This window comes from Bison bison, unplaced genomic scaffold, assembly GCF_000754665.1.
Source record: "Bison bison bison isolate TAMUID 2011002044 unplaced genomic scaffold, Bison_UMD1.0 scf7180017851087, whole genome shotgun sequence".
Taxonomy (NCBI): domain Eukaryota; kingdom Metazoa; phylum Chordata; class Mammalia; order Artiodactyla; family Bovidae; genus Bison; species Bison bison.
This window is the reverse complement of record NW_011481660.1, coordinates 1-1,352: the sequence shown is the minus strand read 5'-3', so window position 1 is coordinate 1,352 and position 1,352 is coordinate 1. Positions and strand designations below refer to the sequence as shown.

At 34.0% G+C, this 1,352-nt stretch overlaps 1 protein-coding gene across 1 annotated transcript in view; it reads left to right on the top strand.

Moving 5' to 3' along the window:
- LOC104995919 (kelch-like protein 13) overlaps positions 1 to 1,311 on the top strand; it is a gene marked incomplete at its 5' end in the record, with an annotated part of 18,049 nt that extends 16,738 nt beyond the window's left edge. Inside the window, one exon of the mRNA XM_010849983.1 lies at positions 1,182 to 1,311. Coding sequence (XP_010848285.1) covers positions 1,182 to 1,303 — 122 coding nt within the window. The remainder of the gene's footprint in view (positions 1 to 1,181) is intronic.
- Positions 1,312 to 1,352: the final 41 nt, after the last annotated feature.

Genomic DNA, 1,352 nt, shown 5'->3' with positions numbered 1-1,352 from the left:
CTGCCGTCTGTGGGGTCGCACAGAGTCGGACACAACTGAAGTGACTTAGCAGCAGCAGCAGCAGCAGCAGCAGCCAAGTTTTATTCCAGTGACTTGATCAAATAGCCCCACTCTGTATCCTCCTACTTGCATTCCATTGCCTACAAATATGTCATGCCATCAATTCCAGCTTCACAGGACCTGCAGGAACCTGCAGATTTGAATTTTATTTTGAGTTTGGCACAGTGCTTTCCTGAGCAGTGTTGTGATTCTCTTAGTAAGAAAAAAGCAGGGTTAGTGGAGACAAGCAGTTGAATTAACAAGTGGCAGCATCTGCAATAAAAAGTATAAACTTTTCAAGTCAATCCTAATTTTGTGCTGTTGATCAGAGACCTCCTAACATCCCTATTCTGCCTTTTAAAAAAGATTACATTTTTTATCTGTCTAGACTGTCATTGGTTCTAGTCTTGATGTTATAACAGATTGATAGTTAAATAAGTTGAGGTCACTTCTCAAATACTCTGTGTTAAGGATGAAAATTTATTGCTGAGAGGAAGTACCCCTAATAAAAATTTTATTATGCTGCCAGTCATCTTCAAGTTAGAGCAGTACTGGCTGCAGTGGTAAACTATTGGCTTTAATGTATAAATACTGAAAAATTATTGTCTGTGTCAATTTTGTAGTCTTGGTATGAAATAAACAATAGGCATCAAAACATACACCAGGCAGTGTGCATAATTTCATTATCAACTTAAACTTTTGCTTCGTATCTGTTAACCTTTGTTTCCTATATGGTGTATCATATAGAATCAAAGTGTTTTTCTTCCTTGTAATTTTTTTCATCTTTTCTTCCCACATATTTAGAGCAAAGAAATGGGAGAAGTATCAAATTATAAAGATGTAACAAGATCCTAGAAGAAAAGAAAGTCTAGTGATTTCTGCAGTGACAGAAGTGTGTTATATTATTACATTAAATAGTCTGATATAACATGTCTCAATATATTAACAATTCATATTAATTGCAAAATCTCAATAATTAATATCTGACCCCCAAGAATATCTCATACCTAAATAGAAATATTTCAGTTATGAGGATATTATTATTGTTCCACCTAAGGGAAAAATAATTTATTGCTAAATTTGAAATTATAAATCATATTTTAAAATCCATTCATTCTTCTTTTTTATTTTTTAAACAACAGCTACAGTAGAATGTTACAATCCGAGAACAAACGAATGGACCTATGTTGCCAAAATGAGTGAGCCCCACTATGGCCATGCTGGAACTGTGTATGGAGGCGTAATGTATATATCAGGTAAATAATTGCAAATGCAATTCATATAATACATAGATTTTTACTATGTTGCCATCT